This window comes from Vanessa cardui, chromosome 9, assembly GCF_905220365.1.
Source record: "Vanessa cardui chromosome 9, ilVanCard2.1, whole genome shotgun sequence".
In the NCBI taxonomy this organism is placed as follows: Eukaryota; Metazoa; Arthropoda; class Insecta; order Lepidoptera; family Nymphalidae; genus Vanessa; species Vanessa cardui.
Window position 1 is genome coordinate 2,758,885 of NC_061131.1, and position 24,261 is coordinate 2,783,145.

A 24,261-nucleotide genomic window follows, 5' to 3' on the forward strand; every position below is an offset into this window, starting at 1 on the left:
AGCAGATGTGTTTTAAGATGAACTGGAGGTATGACTAGATGTTGTTTTCTTTTGGTAGCTTATACATATCACCATAGGTAGAGAGAGAGAGAGGGAGATGTTGAACCAGATACTGTTTCAGCCAACACTGTGAAAACTATTTATATCAGGCAAACACCTTGTACGTAATTTTTTTTTATACAATTTACAGATATTTTTTTTCTACTGAAAAGATCGTTAAAATATAAATTTATTTATAATAGATAAATAAGATACACAAACAATCTTTAAATTATAAAAAAAAAATGAATAAAAATATAACCGCCTTAAAATTTAAATGGGATCAAACAGAAGAAACACATGAAGGAGATATTTCATTTTTTATTCAATTAATTTAATATTTTCAATGTTTCCAACATGAAATTTTATCGGACCTTCTTCATATGTTTTTTTAAATAATATTTTGTATAATAAATAAACCATTTTTATGAAGAAGTACTATCAGGTGTTTTGCACAGATAATTTCGTAATCGCCATCTCGTATTACAAATCTCTCCTGCGTCCAAATATACAACTGAACGACTACAAATGCGTAGTGCTGTAAACAGCGATCATTAGCGCTGGTGTGTGGACGATTGACTTAGTTTACAAGTCGTTCTAATTAATGATCGTTATTTTGTAACACTTTTCGAGAGAACTGTCGCCCAGCGGTAAAATCACGTGAATCCTAACTGAAGATAACGGGTCCATACCGAACAAGCCACTGAATTATTATGTGTTTATTTTCAGCTGTATAAATGAAGCCACGCTTGATAGATATATAAATAAAAAGATAAAGTTCTTTTCAGGTCGTTTCTTTTTTTCGAACCTGTGGTAGTGTTTAATTTTACCATCAATAATTAAATTTAATGCTTCTATATTGAATAAAGGAATTTGAGTTTAAGTTTGAAATCTTCCACATTCATACAACGGGTGAAATATTCTGAATAAATCGTGTTCAAAAGGGAGCTGCTTAGCCCAGCAGTAGGACTGTAACGGATTATTTACTTCCTCTATAACTAAAGTCAACGAAAATGAAAATGCTAATTAGTGGAAAATTAATCCGTATATTTTCAATGTACTGTTATCAATACAAACAATTGATATCTATAACACATAATATATGTTAAGTGTGATGCAGGTTGTAAACAACACGCGCTAACAATAGATGTTACAATCCAGCGTTTAAAGCGCTGTCACGTTTTTTATTGTCAAAACAAGATCTCTAGGTCGTTTATAAACAAGCTATTAATAAAATAATATAGGCACAGGTGATAAAACGTTGTTCCTACTTCATTACAATATATATAAAAAGGTTTTAATATTTGAATTAAAAAAAGTCGATAGATTTATAAAATGACAATTTATAAAAATCGATAATAGAAATGTAAAAAAAATAAAATAATATCTTTGACTTTTTTTTATAAAAGATTTATTTAACATTTTTTAATTGTATTTCCGTTCATGAACGTTTAAATAGTTCATATCGATATATTCAAATAATAATTGAAGTTGTACGAATGACCAACGCTACCGATTAAAAAAATTATCAACAACCATAAAAGTCAATTACCGACGTTGATTTTTTTCTACATAATTCAATTACGAACTCGATACGAACGTACTGCGTACATGTGTACGATTTGTCGCGAATGAAATCGTAGAACGAACGGAAAACCTTCAATAGCTTAGATGGTTGCATTTGTTGAATATTTATGTTAAATCGTGTTTTTACCGCTCAGAGTATCGTGTGATCATTTCACGCTTCGCGCACCCGAATATCACTTATTATATTCGCATCGTACATTCCGATTTCGACAAAATGGCGGCATCTGTCAAAATGCGAGCTGACCTTGACGATCGCGTGATCGTGCGCGCTAAAACAACAGATAAGAAATAAAAGTATGAATATTATGTAACTTTATGCTTCTCGGATATCCGTAATCGAGGTCGATACGCGAATGCTGTACCGAATAATTTTGAAACAATAATTTAATTTAAAATGATGCTTTCGATTTCGACAGACAATTTGCATTGAAACGTGACTGACGCCGTTTGGAATGCAGCCGAGAAAGGTCATCATTACAAGTCATTCAGAAGCCGATTTGAAACAAACGATTGTAGACGTTCGAAATTTAAAATAAACGTAATCGCGTTAGCGTTAAAGGAAGAATGCAATCGGTATGTCATAAAAGCGAAGTCCGTAAGTTACGACTTACGTTTCTTTACACGTTATTCACAACCCACATCTAGACGAACGTACTTTCGATTTCGTGAGGCCGATAATTAGCATGGCCTCGGCGTACGTGCGCTGCGTAACACGGAACGGAACTAGCTCGAGTCGCGGGATTCGTCGCCGTCGCGTACGAACGCAGTCGCGGGAAGGAATCCATTTTCACTTTCTTTTAAATTATTTGAACATCGTTCTAAATTCGAATAGTAGACTGATTAATATTGCAAAGGAATGGACTTGCAACATTGTAGTTTTAGAAGTTAAATTAGTTAGTCAGTTATCGTCGAATTATATTCTATTAGCATTAATCAATACTTTACAGATTTCAAAAGAAATATTTTTAAATTTAGTTGTATGTTTCAAAATTAGAAACAATTTTCTATATGTGATTAAAAGTACTGAAGAGAACTCCAGTCCTTATTATGTGTAGCGTAAGTTAATTTATTAAATAGGTATTGTCGTAAATCTTGTATCTGCGCAATTTGCAATTTTGTTTCAAATTCATTACACTTATTCGGGTTATATATAAAATTATAAATTTAAATTTTTAAAGAACATTTAAAAGTATATTAATTAGAATTAAATTTTTAAAAATATACCTAATTAAGCTACGCGAAAGTATTATTTACATTTTATATCGTGATTTTATACAAAAAAAACATACATTATCATACAAATCACAGTGAGATTTAATCTTAACGATTACCGCACGTGTACGAGTCAGTTACCTATGAACTTCAGCATATAATTCATTTGACCGTATAGTTCACAGTTCAAATACACGGGTCGATTATAAAAGAATATATAAATATAAAAAAAAATAATTAAACAATAACAATAAATGTTATATTCAAATGATCCAACGCTCTTTTCGGATATTACATCATATAATTTCCATACGAGTTTTTATAATCTTTTGCACACGAGTTTGTCATGCGAATATAGTTCATATTAGGACAGAATTTACGCTCATATTTAACTAACACCGTGAATTCAATTGAATTAGCGATCCTGATTAACATATAGTCGTAATAGCCGCAAAGTTTTGTGAGCAAAAATTAGCACTGTATCGTTAAAAATTAGGTTCAAAATCGTATGATAGTATAGCAAAGAAAGATACAAAATAATAATGTGTAACTAAAGTTATATTTGGTGACGACCACAAGGACACGAGAAGGACGGTAATATTTTAAATTACTAACAAAAAACAGGCAAATAAACGATATTAATATAGTGAACAAATTTATAAAAAAGATAAATATTATTTTCATACAGTAATAAATATAATTACTATTTCGATTTGAATTTAAACAAGTTTCAAACTTAAAGGACGTTTATTAATCAAGGGTGAATAACAAATATGTAGATCAAGTTCATGCTATTTAAATATTAGATACATTGTTAATGTTGCAACGGAATGCCCTTACTGTATCAAGGGCTTTATCGAGGAAAATCGACGAATCGCGCGGGACGCATACCAACTCCGTCCTACAGATCCTCGTGAGGCAACAGCTGGCTTTACGAAAATCTTATTGACACTTTAAGTATGGGTACTATTTTCCGATTGAGATTTTTAGCTAGTAACAATGACGCCCAGAAAACAACAACCGTCGTCGTCACCTACAGCTAATCAGTACTTCTTAGGAATGCTGTGTTTTAGTTCCAAATATATGGAATATGATCCAAAACTTCTCCTCAAAGGGATAGGAGGCCTTAGCCCAACAGTGGGAAATTTACAGGCTGCTGTTGTTGTTCTAGTTTCAGTTTCAATCAATGTTATTACAGGCGTAAGGGTCACTTAAGGGTTCTTAGTCCCACAGTCTGGTTGAGCATTGAGGATGTAAAGAATGAGGCTAATATTTCTTACAGCATTGTTTACGAACGGTGATATTTTCCATCACTTGGACCATTTCTTGTCCGAAAACATTCAATATATAAGTAACGCCATCTATCGAAAAATATGTTTTTATTCACACATTAATCACAGCGATACCAAAATACAATGCACGATACATTTTTAATAGGGAAGCTATTAAGGAGATTGTATTAATTATAAAATATGGTCAAGGCGAAATAGTATTTTAATACCGGAAAACATTATAAACAGTCGATCAGTAAAAAAAGTTAATAACACCTTACGTACATGTAAATGTATTTACTAAGAAATATAGAACTAAATTGAAACAATGGACCGATATTTTGTATGATAGAAAATGTATTTAATAAAAAGAGAATAATAAATACGATTGAGTATCAAAGATTGAAAAAAAGCCGTTCATAATAATCCAGGAAATGTTAAATAAAACTACTAACCTAGTAGCACAGACAGACTACAAGCTATAGGCTGTCTTAAGAATTCGTTATCACCCGCAAATGAGTTCGTGAATTTAGTATAAGATTTATTATGACGACCTCCATGGTCGAGTGGTGTGTACACCGATTTTCATGATACGCCACTCTGAGGTCCCGGGTTCGATTCCCGGCCGAGTCGATGTAGATTACCATTAGTTTTTCTATGTTGTCTTGGGTCTGGGTGTTTGTGGTACCGTCGTTACTTCTGATATCCATAACACAAGTGCTTCAGCTACTTACATTGGGATCAGAGTAATGTATGTGATGTTGTCTCATATTTATTTATTTATTATTTATTTATTTATTTAAAAATGTATGGCACGGATACAGCTGCGTTAATTATTATAATTTGAAACACAAGTTACATAAAACGTTATTAGGTATAGTCGTTAAGGCGAAACGTGTAACATACGAGACATTGAGTTACAAAACGACCCACATACCAAGCTCATCCTGTATATTAGAAAATGCTACACTTGCCGTCAAGGATGCCGCTATCACGACTCGACTCGAGAATTAATAATTTTCGTTTCAACCTTAAATTCTTTAGACAGCTGCAACTGTAGAGGTCAACTTTGTTGCTATTTTTTTGCCGCTCTTTGTTCAATTATAAACTAGTTGTAATATTTATTAGTGCGTTGCAAGGTTGATGTAATTTTCGTTATAATATTCTGCGTATTTTGTTGCGCAATTATTTAGTCTCGAGTAAACAACATTGTTTACAGTACGACATTACAACAAAACAAATAAAATAACTAAATTAATTGGTTCAATGGAAAGTTTACGTTGTTATCCTTTAACCATTCATTTAAGATTTTCTCTCCGATCTATCATGCATAGATATACATTGTGAAGATATATCCATAGTCTCGTTATAGAAAACGTTGAATTTATGCATGCATTTGAGTAAATTAAACCAAATTAATACAAAGAATCCTTTGTCGATCGGAGCATGCGCGGTGCGCGTGCGTCTAGCCGAGTCTGGCGAAAACATTGCGTGAGCGACTCGATTGGCATTTAGTCGTCGAGGAATTCGCACTACACTTGAGTTCTAATACTATTCATTCAATGCCTAAATTGGGTGTTAAAATCACGACTTATGCGATTCACTCTGGTATTGTATCACACGTACAATTTTAGATTTGTGGAATTATAGGGCAAATTAAATTGACGTTGTTCAATTGTTTCACTGTTTCTCATTCGATTTAAAAACCTTAGGCATTCAGTTAAAAATAATAAAAATCATAAGCCAGTATTGTTTTAATACTTCAAATAAATAAAAAGTGTGTGACAACCCTATTCCCAATCCAGCATACAGGATGCCCTAATTATCATCGAATCGACTTCATATTATCACAAATGTCATGATCATTTTGAAACTGGCACAATAAAAGATGCAAATCAATACGTTTCTCGTTTTATTATTCAAGTTTTTGTTATTTTATTGATAGTTTTATTGTTTACGCACTTATATTAATAAATTTGCTCTTTTAAGTATTCGCACATTTTTATTATGTTGAATTTTATAAATTAATGTTAAATTTTTAATGCTATAACGTATTCCTTGAATATTAGACGTCATCAATATAAAGCTGTGAATCATACAACACTAACGTATGATTGCAATATTAATGTAATAGTACTGTATTAAAAAGTTCTAGAAGTTATTTATTCCGCACCATTTACGCAGCGATTATCTAGGTGATAACGGCATTAGATCAGACATTTTATGAACATAATTGAAAAAAAATGAATCCCTTTTTAAATTATTACCAATTAAAAAAAAATGTTTCGCTTCCAAACTTAAAAAGAAAAAAGTTTGCATATCAAATCAATAAAAATATTGTTTGATAAAATAACGTAAAAACAAAATGTTGAACTAAATTTCAACACGAAACGTGATAATTAGCCCGCCCACTACATTGAAGTTTTATTAAAAACTGTGATATCAACAGACTATTCTGGCAACTAAAGCAAAAATACTCGAAAAAAAAAAAAAATAATATAAAATTAAAATTGATAGCAATAGCGATAGCACTGTGTATAGTTGCGGTATTTGCGGGTTCTCACGTACTGTTTCTTGTCTGTGTATAGCAATCGTATCACAAACAACTGATAAGGGTAACGCTTCCGTCGCCAAGCGGTTGAAAATTTCACCGTGTGAATAGAAATTGTTCCGAATACGAATTGAATGACAATCGTCATTGTAATCAGGTTACTTAATAGGTCCACCCATATCAATTTTGGTTCCATTTTTAAATATGTTGAAAAAATACCGTTAGATAAGATACTGTTTGGTCGTTTATTATTTAAAATAATATTTTGTTATCACTTATCGACCCCAGTCTGTTTCTACCCGCTGAAAAAAATCTCTTAAGATTAAAGAAATACTTTCGAATTAATGTTATAGACTAACTAACTAACTAGAGAACCAATATAACAAGCGTGTATGTGAAAATTATGAAAATCAGTGTTAAAAAAAGTTATGGGTTTAATTAATAAAAAAAAAGAATTTCATGAATGGTTTTCACTTTAGAATGAATAGCAATCTACCTTCAAAATGTAAGAAAATTACAATGAAATTTCGAATTTTTTAAATCATTAAATATTAATAGGGAAAATGTAAGAAAAAACATTTATTACAAAGTATAATAAAACGACTTTCTATTTTATACTAAAAATACATATCGTGGTAATGTATAATAAACCGTTGTAAATCGGTAATCAATTGTATTGGAATTGTGAAGGAAATATATTTTTTATTCGAATTAATGCGCCTTAATTGAAACAAAAATGCGATCAATCAAGAAACAATCATTAGTAATACGAACGATTTAAAAAACGGCTAAATTAAATACGTCAGCAGACGAATCATTGGTGTGGCCATTGAAATATATCATTAAAGAGATAAATATTCATATTATGTAAAGAATAGAAATCATATCGATTCCGAAATCACCGTAGGCATTAGTATCGCGATCCGAACAGCGTATCGTAAAAGCGCATATTTTCAATTTACGCGAGATCCCGTGACGAGTCACCGGTCTACCCACGCACGCTAAATAAAGCGCGAATTTTTCTTTAGCACGACACCGCCGCTGGACCCAAGCCATACCCTGACATCACATGATTTTACCTTCATATCGTCGAGCATATCACAGGCGGAGATAAGGGACGCGGTGTCCGGAGTCACTTTGATTACGCCCATCGTGGCCGATATCACTACGGGAGTTAACACACGGAGGACCGAATGGACCGTTTACGTGCGACGATAGTTCAAAAGTTAGTTATTTATTTCTAAGCGAGTTTCGCGTGGTCTGCTTTAGGGACACAGTGCGCGAGACGTACTCACGCAGTGACCGAGCCGCGCGGACTAAAGCGAACGCCGGCTTCGATGCGAGTCGCGGCTCGCTAGTGAAAGGGTCGTGACGTCACTAGCGATAACGCGTTTCCCCCACAACTTGTTGCTATAACTTTTGTCTCGTTCGCTCCAATATCAAACGTCGTATATCTATCTCGCTCGAGACTTGACAGTTCGTTTAATTCTACGTATTTGTCGACTCTAGTACTCGGCGTGTAGTTATCATTTTACAAATACATATAACACGATTTTAAAATGAGAACAAAACTAAAACTGAAGGTCAATAAAAACGAATAGCAAGAAAATGTTAGCTCCTATACTAAGTGCAAGCTTACGAGGAGGTCTACGGGCACGTAGCCCTATAGGATATTACGTAGACGGTGACGTAGGCGTCGCTACGCAACAGGATTCTAATAGACGATAAATTAGACGGTTCATTCATCACTATGTCACTAAAATCATTAAATTGTTGTTTGTTGTTTGATCAGAATAAAATGATAGTTATATGTTTGTCATTAGATTTTCTAATCTATGAAGCTAGATAATGCTAGACTACTTTAAATAACGGGTATTCCCCTTATAAAAAGTAAAATTAAACACAAGCCAAGCTATTATTTAAGGAAAAGTTTATGATTAATTAATGCGTTTAAATCAATTAAATCTAAAAATATTCACGTGTTCATTTATATCATTCGAAATTAAAACCTGATGATATGTTTGAGAGTGAAAAATGAAAGGATCGGATCCTTTTATCGTGCTGAGTGACCTCTGGGTATTCTTGATCATTATATATGTAACCGGTTCGACGTGAGCCGGTTTTGATAAAACTCCTGACACAGTATCAGCCGTTTTTTTTTAAAGATAAATACAAAATTGCACAAATGTGACACTTCTATTATATATTTATTTATAATATATCTAAAACTTGTCATAGTATTTTGTATCCAGTCCAGCTCGTGGCCTGAGCCCTTTTTGATGAGTTGAAAAGCTGAGCTGTGCGCATAACGACAAGTACATTGGAATACCCACTAAAACCAGCAGTTCCCTCTTCGACCTTTCGGTGGACGGCACGGGATCCTTTTCAATCTATCGTGAAACAAATTCACCTAACAAAACAATGATTTAAAATATGTAATCATTTATGAAAGGTAGCAAGTGTAATCTTTTAATTATGTGAAACATCTTTGGACATTATGAGACTTTTTGACGCAAGACTTCGTAAGCTGATCTGGTTATTAGGAAAACTATATGTATTAAATAATTCGATGCAACAAAATAGTCGATGAATGAATGTTACCTAGCATTAGAAAGATATAAATAAAAAATAAAAACAATGTACAATAATCGAAATTAAAAATAGCTTATGTACAGTCAGAGTAAGAAAACCTTCGTCAGTTTTACAATTAATTCCTTTATAGAGTCTTAAACTCTTAGTACCTTTTGGATCTAAACATCAAATCATTGGGACTTAATATGTCATTATCGATCGATAAAGCAGTTTCTCGCTTAAACTGAGCACACGAAAGTAGATCTTAAGGTGAACCTTTTCTTACCCCGACTGTACAAATCATGACCGCGTGGAATGGTGGCAAGAATACTCGTAGCATTTCGCCATTGAATCGCAAATCTCTTTAAAAATGATTAAACTTTTAGAAGTATGTTTCGTAATTTCTCAAGGACGAAGCATTTCAAATATAAATTACTAGATATAATTAATTAATTTGCAAATAGTGAGGAATATTTACGCCTCTTGCGTCTCTTGCGCCTTTTTAATTTTGGTCTCGTTGTGATAACTCATAGAAGTAAAGTAACGCCTTGTTAATGTCCCACTGGACTAAGTCAGGCCAACTCTCCCTTTTGAGAGAAGATGTGGAGCTTAATCTACCATGCTATTCCAGAGGGGATTACATGGGATACACGAGGCAGACTCTCATCCATCACAATTTTTCTCGCGATGTTTTCCTTCATTATCGAGCACGAATTGAATTATAAGGATCACAGAATTATGTAAGTAAATTATACACATTAATTCTGTGGTACTTTTTTTGAGGATTTGAACTCCACCGAGAGCTGTGATGGCCCAGTGGTAAGAATGCGTGCATCATTACCGATGATTGCGGGTTTAAACCCAGGCAAGCATCACTAAATATTCATGTGCTTAATTTGTATATATAATTCATTTCGTGCTCGGCGGTGAAGGTAAACATCGCGAGAAAACCTGCATGTGTCTAATTTTATAGAAATTCTGCCACACGTGTATTATATCATACCATCATGGTGAAACATAGTTCAGACCTTCTCCCCAAAGGAAGAGGAGGCCTTAGCAGTGGCAAATTTACAGGCTGTTGTTGTTGTTGTTGTTGATTTGAACTCAGAATCATCGGTTGAAATCGCGTCTAGTAACCACAAGGCCAATACGGCTCGACTTGTAACAAATAAACACTTTAGTACATAAAAACAATATGTCGATATAAAGTAAATGCTACCTACCATGTAAGTGAATAGCACATTGTAATTATTATATCAAGACATTATAAATGTCAGTGGTGTTTCACACTTGTTAAGATCTTTTCATTTCATTACAGTTGAGTACATTGCGAATACTATTTGTATATGTGTTTGAATATTCATACTATTGTTTTATAATAAAAGATTAATTGTATTGGTTTTTATATTGTCTTTTAATTAATACATTTTTTTAAGTTACAGGTTGGCGGACGAGCATATGGGCCACCTGATGGTAAGTGGTCACCATCACCTATAGGCAATGACGCTGTAAAAAAATATTAACTATTCCTTACATCGTCAATGTGCCATCAACCTTGGGAACTAAGATGTCCCTTGTGCCTGTAGTTACATTGACTCACTCACCCTTCAAACCGGAACACAACAATACTGATTACTGTTATTTGGTACCTACCCAGACGGGCTTGCACAGAGCCCTACTACCAAGTAAAAAAAAAATACAAATAAGGTAATAAAAGTGAGTCTATGAAATGAAAAGTAAAATATCTTTGAACACGAGAGTAGAAATTTCAAGTTCAGATTTAAGTGCAACGTTTCCTGTAATGTTAGAGTGAAACGTTTTTGACGCAAAACGTTATACTTCGTTAGCTGATATCCTCGCTTTAATCAAATAATTTATTCATTATTTTATTAATGAGAGAAAAACAGATTAGCGGACTGATAGTAAGTCACGTTTGTGATGGTCATTGGCTCATTGGCATTGAGATCGGCTTCATTGCCAAGGCACTGCCAAACTAAACTGGTAGGTATGTATCTCTTATCTATTATTACGTTGGCTTACTACACAGCATAAATAAAGCGTTGGCACATTATATCTGACCGGTAAAATAATCGCTAGCAAATATAAACTTAATGTTTTGAATTTGATTTTAAGCTTTTAATAAAATAGTGGAACATGTTATCGGAATTATTGAAGTGTTTTTGCCGAAGGCTTGCATAGATTATATTAATAAGTACAGTAATAAGTTTGTATTATAGTTATTAAATAAATGGTGACTAACGTCCTTGACCTTTATGCGCGTGCGACGGTTGTTTTAGACTTACACAACATGGCCGTCACAGTGCAGTGTTTAGAATGTATGGTTTTAAAATGAGGGTCGACCGTACGAATCCTGGAGAATTATCTTTGTTTTGTTTGCTTTTTTAGTAACATATAAGAAATTACATTTAAGTATTATTTACATAAAAATTTATAGATCTGTATATTGTTCAAATAAGCAAATAATGGTGATGAAGTGATGAATGGTAAGGGATGATTTTTGATGTCCTTTAGATTTAGTTTATTTTAGGGATAGAAGCTTTCTACGTAGCTTGCTAGATGGGTTTGATATGTAACAAAGGGACGGAACATTGACATTTCGAAAACGGTAAGCATTTCTTACATGAATATGAAAATGAACTTACCACTAGGTGTAACATTTATTCATGCATGGTAGCATGCGTAAGCGACTCCATAGCGACCGCCGAATAGACGGTAAGGGTATCACTGGTTTTTAGTGGGTATTCCATTATATTGGGGTCACTTTGTATCCTGGGTATCGTCCAGTACCACATATCCACCTATTTCAGTGCGGTAGAAAGGCGTGAGTGAGTTTTTCGCGGGAGAAAAATCGCTATTAAAAACCAAACGTTTTGAAATTAAATTATATTGTGAAATTGTTATTTATGTCTTTTAAGTGTCATGACAGTCATGGCTTACCGCTCGTGATTAAAAAGATAAATAAACGTTTAAAAGTCAAGATTGTTTACGTGTGTATGGTATTTAAGATTTATTTTTGTAAAGCCGTTGACGATATGATTGATGCTTGCGAACAATTGTAATGTTAAAAAATATTTTTATTCTGTGCATTGTAAAGTTAATTTCGAAATATGTGGCGATGAACGAACATTTGCGGAAATGATACAATCAAGTAGGAATTTTACTTGAACTGTAATTAATTGTATTTATCGTTTGATGATCATAACTTCCTAATGTATTTCGGCAACTCTTCGTAGCATATTATAATGCACTGCCCTCACACTCGCTTGACGACCGGAAAGATATATAATTCTATCACAATTACGTATAAATATATTGTTAGGGATTATCAATGGACAATAGGCGTAACACGTAATAAATATCCTCCTTTTAAAATATTCGAGAAGCGTCTATTTTGAGCTTATTTATAATTGTAGTTTATTCCTCCTGAATACTATGCATGGAATATGATGGTTCTTTATTTAAGTTTAAAAATTTTTAAGAGCATTAAACCCAGTCATTATTCACCGGTTAAGAAATTCTTTTTACACGATTCATTTAAAATTAAAGTCTTTTTTTCTTTAATTATTTTTATGGCTGAAATAAATAGAAAAATAAACAATTATTTAGTTTTACTGTTTCTTTGTTCTCGTTTGTCATTTTTAAATGAGTAATGAACGGAGTTTTTAAATGAAGAATTAAAATGAATTATGGATGCTCAGTTAGTAACTTTTAGTCAGTTAATAGTCTTGCTAAATGTATACAAATTAATTATGCATACGATACTATCGGATGACTTATATTAAAAATATTTACATCTTACACTACTTAATGTATTTTTATAATCATTTTTATATATATGAATCTATAGTCATTGTTTTATAATTATGTAGTGTATCCCTTTCAAAAAGGTTTTATATGTCTTACAAGAAAGTTATTGTCGTATTTTACTTATCTGTGGTTGAATTTTTATGTTAATACTTCTTGCTTCTACTACAATAATTTATAGCAATGCTTTCAATTACTTAAATTGTTAAGGCATGTTACTGTTAAATGAGGAAGTACAGATATAATCTGATATGCAAAACAAATAAAATGAATTATATATTTTTTTAATTTATAAATATATTTTAACATTCATCCTGTTTTTTATTGCATTCCGTGAGTTCAATCTTTTTAAAAATGTTAACATATTTTGTGTACACGATAATGTGAATCGAAAATTATTAAACAATTATATTATATTATTTTTTTAAAACAAAATATATTGGATCTCTTCTTCGTCAATACTTGGAAGTAACAAAAGATTATTTACCTATCGAATACTCGACAAACAACATTTTTTTTTTAAATTTTAAATACTAATATACATGGACTAAGGAATTAGTTGATAGGTCACTACTGCCTATAGATATTAGCAATAATTCTTATATTATCTATTCTTTATATCTTTAATGCGTAGAAGTTATCGTTTGGAATGATTATTGATTGTTGTTTTAAAACGTGTATTTTTTGTCATATCATTCATTGTTCTGTGATGTCATTAAATCATTATATTAAACCATCTCTTTATGTAACTCTACGCAATGTTGAAAGCAGCTCCTCTTACCCGCATTGGTGGGGCTTGGTGTTATTTTAACTTATATTAAACTAACTTATTATATGTGTTTACTGTGTTCTGAACATATTAATCTGTGGCATATAAAATAATGTCCTAATAAAGTAATAAAACCAATAATTCTATATTTGTATGTGACTATCTATATTAATATTATAAATGTTAAAGTAACTCTTTCTGTCTGTCTGTAACTCTTTCACGGCTGAACCGAATTTGATGAAATTTGGTACGAAGCAAACTCGAACTCCAAGAAAAGAAATAGACTATCTTTTGCCTGACAAGTGACACATGACAACCAACACCTTACAACACGAGTAGATAGACTTCTAGTAAAATACAATTCTAGATACATGTTGAATGTATGGGGTTTTTGTTGTTGTTTTTTGATTGTTCCAAGGGAACGGATACAAAGACTATCATGACACGCTCCATAACACGTCAGTGGCCTCGTCTCCTGTCACGAAAAAATGCGTAAGAGTCGGAAATGGAAAATCCGAAAATGCGCGGCGCAAATATTCCTTTCTAGTTCCATATTGTATCTTTGTGTTGTCAGTAATCGAATATAATGAAAGAAAACACTACGAATCCTTTTTATCTCTGCTAAGGCCGTGAAGTTTTTGCCTATAGATAGGAAATACACTGGTAGCATTCTATTCGCATAGGTATGATTCATATAGTTTTTATTTTAAATTTTAATGAGCTATTTTAATGGCCAATGACTTCTTAAGAAGGTAAGGGTTCCAGCAACGCGAATACTTCAATTTGGATTGTTAGAATACATACGAGTATGTCGCAACCTATATAGGTTGCGACAATCTGAGTGTATACTCAGATTTATATGAGATGTATCTTTTTACCACTATACAGAAAATAAATTGAAGGCAATAATTGATCAAATAAATACTCCACTTGCTTGTATTCGAATTCGCATTCTTCGGTTAATATTCAAATCTTCTATTAATAAGGTCGTATGTCCTCTTGAGTTCCTAATTGAAAGGATGTTAATAATTCCACAGATAATAAAGGAATTAATCGTTAAAAGGATGTATCGTCCATTCGGATATGACCTACGCTATGACATTGGCCCGAGTCGAAAACGAAAGTGGAATCGGATTAAAAAGTAGGTCACTGATCAGTCAAGGTGAATTATGTTATTGTAAAATTGATTTAGTGCTATTTATTTACATTGATTGATTTAGCAGGTGTAGCGTGACGATCATGTTAAATACATTGATGTTTAATTAATTAAAATTTTGATGTTGTTATTATTATTCCTAAACTGTTATATTAAATCATTATTAAAAGTACAGTGTGAGACAAATACAATAATAATAGTAACTTTGAATTATATTATACTAGCGGCAATGATGCTAATGACATCATATTAGAAACTTCTAAAATTATCAGTATTTATTTATTATATTGTGCATGTATTTTATACAAAAACCTTTCTTTCAAGTCACTCTATCTATTAAAAAAATCGTATCAAAACCCGTTGCGTAGTTTTGAAGTAAGCTTACATATGGATATAGGGACAGAGAAAGCGACTTTGTTTTATACATTGTATAGTATGGAAGGAGTAAAATGCTTCATCCTTACATGATTTCTTATAGTTCCTTTTACTGAATGCCACATAAAAGAACTTCGTAGGCTCTTACGAGTAAACACTTTTAATTGTTATTTTATGAGATACTTTGAACGTAAAGTTGCTACCGGTTTGGAATGCATAATTCCACTGTTTGATTATTTATTGGGAACTGTTGTATATTGGAAACATTCTCATATTTTTCACTAATCCTACGGCTTTGCTCAGGCTCACATGAGACCTCTTTATTAGTTATTCAGTTACGTTTAGAAGGGTGAAATAGCTTGAACGGGCAGTAGAGACTTGATAACACTTTAAATTCTAAGGTTGGCGATGTATTGACGGTAGGGAATCGTTTATAATCCTATAGACAGTCTAATTTAAAGGGACTGGTGATGACTACTAGATGGCCTGTAGGTTAGTTTGTTGTTCTAAATGGTAAAAAAGTTAGGCCAAACATGGCTAGTCAAATCTTTTTAAATTTAAGATAAGACATTGTGTCATGTTAATTATTTTGTAAGCATAACACACGTATGAATATATTCCACTTTGAATTGCGTTTCGTACAAAAAAATGTACGATTTTTTTTAATAATATTAAAAAATGAAAATTAATTTTAATTTCATCACGCTTTTTACGTTTTACGTTACACAAGAAACGCGTACATTTCAATAAACGTAGATAACACATTGCTTTGTATTCAGGTTCCTTCTTACGACAGACGAACGACTTTATCGCAATAAATGGCTATGCATGTTGTTATGGGAAAATGCTTATGAGTATGCTTGGTAACAGTTGATAAACAGCTCATGTTATAAGTATAATAAAAACGCTATAAAAATGTGAAATATTTTCGTAATTGTAACCTTGTCGAATTAATTTCATAGGTTACGCTTAATCACTGCAGTTTAATTTATAATCAACCAAAATCAAGACTTAATATTAAATATAAGTTAATATTAGAAAACACAAGTATTTGTTGCTATGGTGATTTCGTACATACCCAAATTGACTTTTACGAAGTCCTACGAGTGTAAAGCTGTAGTTGAATTTCGGTCAAGAATTTAAATTTCGATCGACAATCTAAAGAACTATTGATACGATCTGATAAAAGCTATGTGATAGTAAAATGCTATGTAGCTCAGTATGACTACTAAAAGTGAAGCAGTAACAATAAACGTCAAATAAATTAACACTATATAGGCAAGTGCATGTCCAGTATAGCAACGGGTATAAAATAATACACTGCTCACACCGCTTTTAATATAATCTAAAGCCAGTTTTCGGCCTTTGAATATCCGGGAACAAAGCTCTATCAGGCTCTATCAAAGTACAAACCAAGGAGAAAACACTCGTAAACTGCAAATAAATTAGCACTACTATTCCAAAACTGTACCATGGGGTTTTGAATCTTTTGTAACTGGCTTAAGAATTAAAATTCTATACGCGCACGAGTTATTTAGTCTAGTGTGATTGTTACAGGTTGTTGCTACGGTATTATGACATTTATTGTTTCGTTTTTAAGGACGAAATTCTTATAATGTAGTGACACGTCCTTGATAGGGCCTAGCCGTTCAATTCGTGTCCAACGCGGATACGCTTGAAGCCTGATTAAGGAAAGCTATGATTAAATTATTTTTCTTAACGACTTTGATAACACAAATATTTTTAAAATATTTTATCGATTGTTTTGCCGGTTAGTAAATTAATTACTGTTTTTATTGATTGCTAGTTTTCGCGCCACGGTTTTGAATGCGTGTTAGAGATAGGACAAACCTAGGAGGAACCTAGGTCAAGTACATAATTATAAGATTAATTTTTTTTTATATTTTAAAATCAAATAAACAGATAGAGTAACTTTTGAATGTAAGTATAACAGTAGTATTATTTTAGTTCTCAGCACATAGCGACAGTAAATGAATGAAATTAATGAACGTGTTTGATCATATTATGTTGATATAGGAGTGTAAAAAAGCCGTTGATAAAATAAATAGATTCCGTATATGATTATATTATATTTTCAATAATATTTAGATTTTTTTTTTAAATAATTCAAGGAGTATTTATCAAACTAAAAGAAGTGTAAGTGGTAATTATCAATCTTTATCAAAAATTCTTGCTCTTTTCGCATATATCAAAACAATGATAAAATGTATAAAAATATTTATTTTGTTATGTAAAAAAGAGTATTAAATATTCAGATGTGATGTTTTGTAATAACTCATTCTGTATCTGTTGCGTGTATTGAATATTATTATTTTAGTCTATGACGGCTTCATAGAGAAAGATTAAAAAAAAATGTGTATATAAATTTCTTACATCTTTTACACCAATAATATAGTCTACGAGAAATACAATACGTATTGTTTTTTTAAATTTTGATACTAGGATGATCCTTTAAAGCTTAGTATTAGATCTGTCAATGTCAGTAAGTGACATTGACAGTTCACGACATTTCACGATCGTGTTCTCGTTGCGTTTCGAATTCGTTCTCACAGAATAGCCCTGTATGATAACAAAGAAAACGCCTTGATAACGTAATTAATTTTGAATTCAAATTAAAACGACTATCCGTCTCGACTCCCTAACAGGATTTAAACTGATTCTAGCCTTCAGAAATATTATCTAGGACGGGCAATTATAATAATATGATTTACATAAAGACGGAACTATTGTTTGGGTCAAGTCTTTATATAATGTTAATAATATACATTCGTAACAGATGAATTGTTTTAAGTTGTACCTAGGGTTGTGTGCAGTCCCGTCTGACGTGTATCAACTATTCACTAATTATTCTACCACAAAATAGCAAAAATGTATGCCCTATTGATGGTTTGGAAGGCAAGTTTTAGTAAATTACAGATCGAAAGGGTTTACATTAGTTTTATAGTTTTTATGATGGTTGTCAGAGCGTTTACGTTTTTTACAATAGTAATATTTATAGGCGGTGACCATCAGAATTCAGTGATCGCATACCATAACGTAATTCAGGAAATGTGCCTTCCTGTATTCCATGATAAGTTGTGACTGTTATATGATAATTATCGATGAAATTGAATGGACATAAAATTGTAAAATTTGTGTAAGTCAGGTACTTTACCTGAGTTTTTTTCTCGCTTTAGTTTATTGAGTGTTTGAATGGTACACTTAAATAAACATTCAAACAATTTAAGAGATTCTAGGAAAAATGAATACAGTATATTTTTTATGCAACTAGTATCGCTAATTTGTTTTTTTAGAAAATTGCTTTTCATTCGAACGGCCAGGCATTAAAAATGCATTAAAGTTATTCGCTATATAAATGTTTTTATATTCAAATACAACAATGGCAAGGCAGGATAAACCTTAAAGAGCATATTTATTAAAAATATATAAAAAGTGCAATTTTAATTTCTAGTTACTATTAATAGATGCAATGTTTTTAATCAGACCTGTGATCGTATTTTGTTGTCTCTTGTCAAAAATTTTTTTTATAGACTCGTAAAGCAAAGGAATCGCGCACACATGCGAAAGTGTTATATTTAATAAAGAAGGTTGATTGTTCAACCTCTATTTTTTGTTACTGGCAATTAAGCCAAGTTTTATTCGAATAATAAAGAAAGTTATAACATATAAAATATAGAAGATCGAGCACTGTTCCTCTATATATCAACATTCTTCGTCGGCGTAGACGGATTTTTTGTTCGCGCTACCTTCAAGGGTAAGCAGTCAATAATCGTTTTGTCTGTCTTTAAACAAAGAATCTTCTGACTATTGACGAAGCGATTTTAAACTTTGTTTTCGTCAAAATAATAGTCCTTTAAATGTTTTAAAGATAATGCCTAAGAGAATTATCTTTTAAAAATAAGCGAATGTCGACGTCATCTTCCAATCCACAAATGTTGATCATGTGATAAATCGAGTGTATCCCATACGTCATTGAATGATACGCCTTTGAACAAACAAAGCCCATTAATCCTGTGGTAATCAATTGCAGTATACTAATTAAAGATATTATTAGGACATAGGTTGGTTAAACAACAGCCGAGATGGCCCAGTCGTTAGAACGCGTGCATCTTAACCGATGATTGCGGGTTTAAACCCAAGCAAGCACCTCTGAATATTCATGTGCTTAATTTGTGTTTATAATTCATCTCGAGCTCGGCGGTGAAGAAAAAACATCGCGAGGAAACCTGCATGTGTCTAATTTCATAAAAATGCTGCCACACGTGTATTGCAACAACTCGCATTGGAACAGCGTGGTGGAATATGTTCCAAACCTTCTCCTCAAAGGGAGAGGAGGCCATAACCCAGCAGTGGGAAATTTACAGGCTGTTGTTGTCGTTGTTGTTGGTTAAAAGTCCGTGAGCGCAAATAAGTAATCCAATAGTCGCTGCTCCTTCGACATTTAAAAAATCTAGTTCAACCAAAACAGTTCGGGTTAAAATAAATTCCTATAATTAAATTGGACACCTCTACACGAAGTTATACCTTGAATATTAGCCTGTATATCGTGTTTCAAGGTCTGTAACGAACTAGGCCAAGCCCGAAACTTGCTTTTGTATTGAATTACATGAAAAATAAAACTTCATTTTGGACCTTTTAATTTTACAAATAATATATATATTTTTTTTATTTTATTATGTCTTTTTTAGTATACAAGTATCAAGATTTACGATACCCTTCTCATAAATATAGGGTTTTTTATTAACGGGTACATTCCAGTCACTAAACACTAGCATTTAAGCTAATTCCTTAATTACGTTACAGTTGATTGATTTATGTTCTATATAATACAAGACATAGGTCCATTTATCTTAGGGTACTTCCTTTCTCAATAGGTGTAGGTAATAGGAAGCTGGTATAATTCATAAGTGTATGCTGAAGTTTAGATGCACTTTCTTACCTTTCTCACGCTCTCCAATAATCTTTTTCAGATTCATTCCTTTATCAAGTCTTAAACTCTTAGTACCTTTTGAATCTAAACATCATCAATCATTGCGACGTAATATGTCATTATCGATCGGTAAACCAGATTATCGTTCACATGAAAATAGATCTTAAGATGACGAACCTTTTCTTACCCCGACTGTACTTACTTTACATAAGCGTTGTCACCTAAACTCGTCCTACTTCTGAGATTTGTTTTTGACCAGTATAAAGTTTCCACGGCGCTTATATTTAGCTGCCTACTAGACCAACGAACAAGTGAAGTATATATATATATATATATATAATCTTATTGCAGAACGAAAACTGAGTAAGGATGCATTCTTGATGAATTGCATAATATTTTATTGATAATAATTGAAATTTGTTTTATTAGAGTCCGTCGATATTTATTTCAATTTTTTTAGTGAATGGTCGATTATAATATATTATCGCTTATCCGAGACGAACTTTCAAGCGTACCTTGTAGATACTAGATATACGTAATATTGTGATGATATAAAAACACTTACACTGTGCATAAATAATTTACAATAAACATTTCAGCTACTAAATCGAAGAATTACGTAAGAGTACTGATATTATTCTTTGAATTTTTAAATCACGAGATATATTTAAATTCAATTCAAATTTTGATTTGTAACAAGAATCAATGTTGACAGTAGTTTGACTATAAATCAACCTCCTACACTAAAATATTAAACATTTTTTATCTGTATTTAGTTATCTTTGAATGATACTATCTATCGTTAATAAATAATAATAAAATAATAAAATGTTCGCGATTCAAAAATTTAAACGATTATTTCTTTGTGTTATACTTACGTTTTAATATTGGCTGTTTGTTTTATTCCTTTGCAACAACAACAACAACAACAACAGCCTGTAAATTCCCACTGCTGGGCTAAAGGCCTCCTCTCCCTTTGAGGAGAAGGTTTGGAACATATTCCACCACGCTGTTCCAATGCGGGTTGGTGGAATACACATGTGGCAGAATTTCTATGGAATTTGTCACATGCAGGTTTCCTCACGATGTTTTCCTTCACCGCTAAGCACGAGATGAATTATAAAGACAACTTAAGGACATGAATCAGCGGTGCTTGCCTGGGTTTGAACCCCCAATCATCGGTTAAGATGCACGCGTTCTAACCACTGGGCCATCTCGACTCACTGGGCCATCTCGACTCTTCCTTTGCCATACATCTATATTAATATTATAAATGTAAAAATAACTCTGTCGGTCTGTCGCTCTTTGACAAACAAACCGCTGAACTGAATTTTATGAAATTTTATAGGAAGCAAACTTAAATTCCAAGAAAAGATATTGGCTACTTTTTGCCTGTCAGGCAAAAAGTAGCCTATATCTTTTCTTAACAACCATTCATAACAACCAATACCCTAAAACGTGACTGAAGCCGTAGGCGACTATTAGTTTTGCTATAGTTAAAAAAAATGCAAATTATTAGTTAAATTATAATGAAGTGAAATCAAAAGATCAGGAAGGCGGGCCATCCAGAAATAATAAATGCACAGGAGAGAGGGAGCAACTCATTAGTTGAAGATTTTTTTAAACATTTTCCTCTAAACTTATGCGTTTACTTATCAACTGTCTAATAAAATTTTTGCAATAAGCGAAAGGTATTTTACTATTAATAGCTCAAATATTTTCGTCCTTGATACATTCAACTGTAAACCGACAGTTATTATTGACACATAGATACATAATGATAACAAATTATGCACACTCAGTATTGCTTAAAATACTTAGTGACCATAAACAGTAATGCTGAACAGCATTTTTTTATTTCAAGATTTTTTTAATATATTATTCTAATTAGTTGACCTTTAGTGCTTAAAGTATATTTTATTGAGTTATAATTTAGTTTCCTTTTCTTATATTATCGAGGACTCCTCAATGACAATGATGATGATGATTGTGTACGAAATTCATTTAGTGGTAATGGAAACAAAATCTTCCTGAAAGATAACGAGGATTCCTCGCTAAATAACGTTAGTGAAAGCGGATTATTGAATAAAAACATACATACAAATTGATTTTGTAATTTCATCTTAGAATTAAATAATTAAATATGAGAAACCTCCTTAGTGGTATATAGATAATATTATGCTATCGTTATTAAAAAAAAACACGATCACTATCGGATAGTAAGTGACAGATATGATAAATAATTGTGGTAATAATAAACAGAGAAAGTCAACAACAATATATAATATATGACTACATTTTACCTAATTCTGTTTGATTTTATCATGACTATAAGTATTTCAATTTTCGTATCATTTGTTCTGATATTAGGGTATTTTAATGATTAATGAATTATCGTCGTGGATAATGATATGATACTGGGGAAAGTTGTAAAAGGATTACGATATTTAAATTATTTAATTAAGTAAATGTCAACTAAATGCCGATAAATTACGTCTCTCATTTAATTAATGACGCGACTTTTTAAAGGGTTTATCGAATACCGAGATTGATAGGGATGATTTGTTTATTCGATCATGGTTGATGTGAAGCTAATATCCTTGCTACTATAATAAAAAAATAATTGAACATATTTTCATTTGTACTTTCTACTTTATATGTATGTACATAAATAAATAAATATTGGACAACATCACATACACTACTCTTATCCCAATGTAAGTAGCTAAAGCACTTGTGTTATGAAAAATCAGAAGTAACGACGGTACCACAAACACCCAGACCAAAGACATCATAGAAAACTAATGAACCTTTTTTGTATCGATTCGGCCGGGAAATCGAACCCGGGACCTCGGAGTCGTCAGATTTATCCTTGTTTTCAAAAACAATTATAACCACATTACATAACACGTTCTCTCATCATTCAATTTATTCTACAGACGACTAGAAAAATGCTCACTACATGTAATAGCTTAGCCAGTGGAAGTTTGGCTCTAATAAACACATGCACATAATAATAAGAATAGCTGAGACCCAGTTTGTTGAATATTTCGTAAATACTTTCTTCAACCTAAACTACTTTTTAATCCGGGCCACACTCACTCGTCCGGCCATGACTTCTATACATGTTAGATAAACAAAACGATTTGATAACACGTAATACCGATAAGATGCTGATAACGCGTTGATAACAAATCGGTAAACAAATGTGTTTCGTCAAGGACGTAGGAATATTTTCATAATTTGAAGTATGGTAAAATAGTCCTTTCTAATTATTTTCCAGCGCTGCGTTTGCGTTTTGAATTCCATTTCACATTCAGAAATTCAATTAAAACTAACATAGTCAAAAATATTGTATAATAATTGAAAATTTCACTTAACAAATCGCAATCAGTATACCGATAATGATAAAAATCATTAAAAATTCGATAAAGTCCGACTAATAAGTAATCAGAAATTGTTATTTATATTTAATCGTATAAATGTTTATAAATATTACTGCGTCGTTTTCGGCAGAATAGAATGGAGCTATCGTAATTCTAAATCTAATATATTATTTATTTTTTTGTAACAAAATTGTTGTTGAATAAAGTTGTTTTTGGCATATTATATTTTTTTTTTCAAATTAATAATTTTAGGCTATGGAACGTTTGTGTGTTTGAATTTATAAATTATAACACACATTGGAACTGAAACGATCGTCGGTCTGTTTGAAATAAAAAAAAAAAAACGTAAATTCAAAAATAGTATTTGGCTACATGACTTTTTCAGAAATCTTCGAAATGCTTCTATACGATGATTTTAATTTAGAAATAAGCGGGGCTAATACTCTTGCCTTGAGCTGTTTTCGTACCTACACAAAACACACCGAACACTTAATTGTTGGAATGAATAAATAATGTTCTTAAAAATATTTTTTGTACTTTTATTTCATTAATAATAAAAGATATATAG

At 32.0% G+C, this 24,261-nt stretch overlaps 1 protein-coding gene across 2 annotated transcripts in view; it reads right to left on the bottom strand.

The window, feature by feature from the left end:
- The window catches only part of LOC124532298 (terminal nucleotidyltransferase 5C), a 241,748-nt gene that overhangs the window by 12,386 nt on the left and 205,101 nt on the right, over positions 1-24,261 (bottom strand). Inside the window, exon 1 of one of the 2 annotated variants that reach the window (XM_047107138.1) lies at positions 7,740-7,999. The exons of the other annotated variant lie outside the window; for it this stretch is intronic. Within the exon in view, the coding sequence (XP_046963094.1) occupies positions 7,740-7,811 (72 nt within the window). The 5' untranslated portion in view covers positions 7,812-7,999. Of the gene's footprint in view, positions 1-7,739; positions 8,000-24,261 lie in introns of those variants that run through there. 2 annotated transcript variants of the gene reach the window in all.